Source organism: Propithecus coquereli, unplaced genomic scaffold, assembly GCF_000956105.1.
Source record: "Propithecus coquereli isolate 6110/MARCELLA unplaced genomic scaffold, Pcoq_1.0 Scaffold152, whole genome shotgun sequence".
NCBI classification, from domain to species: domain Eukaryota; kingdom Metazoa; phylum Chordata; class Mammalia; order Primates; family Indriidae; genus Propithecus; species Propithecus coquereli.
Genome location: NW_012139636.1, coordinates 1,535,375 through 1,537,240, shown reverse-complemented (window position 1 = coordinate 1,537,240; position 1,866 = coordinate 1,535,375). Strand labels below are relative to the sequence as shown.

General features: G+C 29.8%; 1 protein-coding gene across 1 annotated transcript in view; it reads right to left on the bottom strand.

Annotated features, from left to right (window-relative positions):
- Positions 1-1,866, bottom strand: part of EML5 (echinoderm microtubule associated protein like 5) — a 186,729-nt gene that overhangs the window by 118,300 nt on the left and 66,563 nt on the right. The window contains exon 6 of the mRNA XM_012640398.1: positions 1,443-1,644. Within this exon, the coding sequence (XP_012495852.1) occupies positions 1,443-1,644 (202 nt within the window). The remainder of the gene's footprint in view (positions 1-1,442; positions 1,645-1,866) is intronic.

Genomic DNA, 1,866 nt, shown 5'->3' with positions numbered 1-1,866 from the left:
AGCTATATGAAATATTCATAATATATAAAAAGCTGTGAAAAAGGAGAAAAAGATCAACAACCCTACAGAAAAAATGGCAAGAAATATGGGCAATTCATAGAAAGGATTCTAGGAAACTGTTTTTAAAACTAGTAAATGTAGCAAAAGAATTAAGCACTTTTCTGCCTTTCCTGCACAAATTGTACCCAGGATAACCAAATAGTTGATGAGAAGAAATTCTCTTTATAGAAATATTATAGTTAAAAAAATGAATAAAAGAGACAAAAGGCACATTAACAATTGCAATACGGACCTTATTTGAATCCTAAGAAATCATAAAAAATTTTTATGAGACAATCAGGGATTAGATATATACTGGTTGGATATTTTATTATATTAAAGGAATGCTGTGTGGTAACAGTATTGATGTTTAGCCTTATCTTTTAAAGATCAAACTGAAATATTTACAGATGAAATGGGAAAAAAACAAATGACAAACTGAAAAAAAAATCTCAACTCCTACCATTGACCAGAAGTTCTCAAACTTTAGTGTACACTGTAGTCACTTGGAAGGCTTATTAAATCACGATTGCTGAATTTCTAGTATTAGGTCCTGGAAAAGGCCTGAGAATTTGCATTTCTTAGAAGTTCCTAGGTAATGCTGAACCACACTTTGAGAATCATTGTCATAGACAAAGGGCTAATTTCTTTAACATGTAGACAGATATTACTAGAGTCTATTTCAAATCAATTAGAGAAAAAGAGTAATAAACTAATAGAAAATAGGCAAAGAGTTTAGACAGATCACCAAAAAGGAAATACAAATATCTTCTAAACAATCTCTCAGTATGATAGAAATACATATTTTCAAAACATAACAAGATATAATTTTTCACCTTCTGGGGTAATAATTAGTGCTGGCAAGGGTATGGGAAAATAGGCACTGTCATGTATTAATGATACATGTATAAATTGTTGCTGCCTCTGTGTAAAGCATTCTCTATCAAAATTTAAAATGCATATATCCTTTGAACACTAAGAATTTATCATAAAGATATTCATATTTACACATGCACAAAAAGACATTTTAATGATTTTCATTGTAAGCATTGTATTTACTAAATCACAAAACTGGAAGAAACTAATCTTCCATCAATAATGGATTAGTTGAATAAATTACAGTATATCCATTTCAGTGAAATATTATATCACTGTTTTAAATAAAAAGGTAGAGGCAGTTCTGAACATTCTGATAAGAAACAAATTCTACATCATATATTTTTCAGAGAAAAAACAAAATATTATTAATAGTTGCTAATTTTGTTAATTCTAAATACCTATTAACCATGTTCATTTGTTATACCATGAGCTGATAAAATTTAATCTAAAATTTTTTAAAAATTTTCTTTATGTTTATCTAAGGATAAATTCCAGCCTATGTAATTACCTTATAATTTGCTTACCTGACCGAACGATCATCACTTCCTGTCACAGCCAAAGGTTTAGTAGGATGGATAGCAAGTGCCCAAAGTTCACCTTCACAGTGACCTTGCATAATTAGGAAAGGTTTATTTCTTTCTTGTACCACAATTTCAAAAATTTCGCTGTCCTGTGTTCCAACTAGAATGTGGTCACCTCGCCAACAAACACTTCTCACAGACAAACCTAGTAAAAAGTAAATTGTATTAAATACCAATGCTGGTGCCAATCTTCCTAAATTGAAGTTAATTTTTGTACCTTTTATACCTTTGATATGAGATAGAATATGCAAGTCCTTGATCAATACTCAACATCTTTTTCAATTGTCCATATTGTTTTCTATGTGGAATGATATTTCTCTCTTTTTATATACCTAATTTCTACCTATTCTTCAAGACATGCACTCTT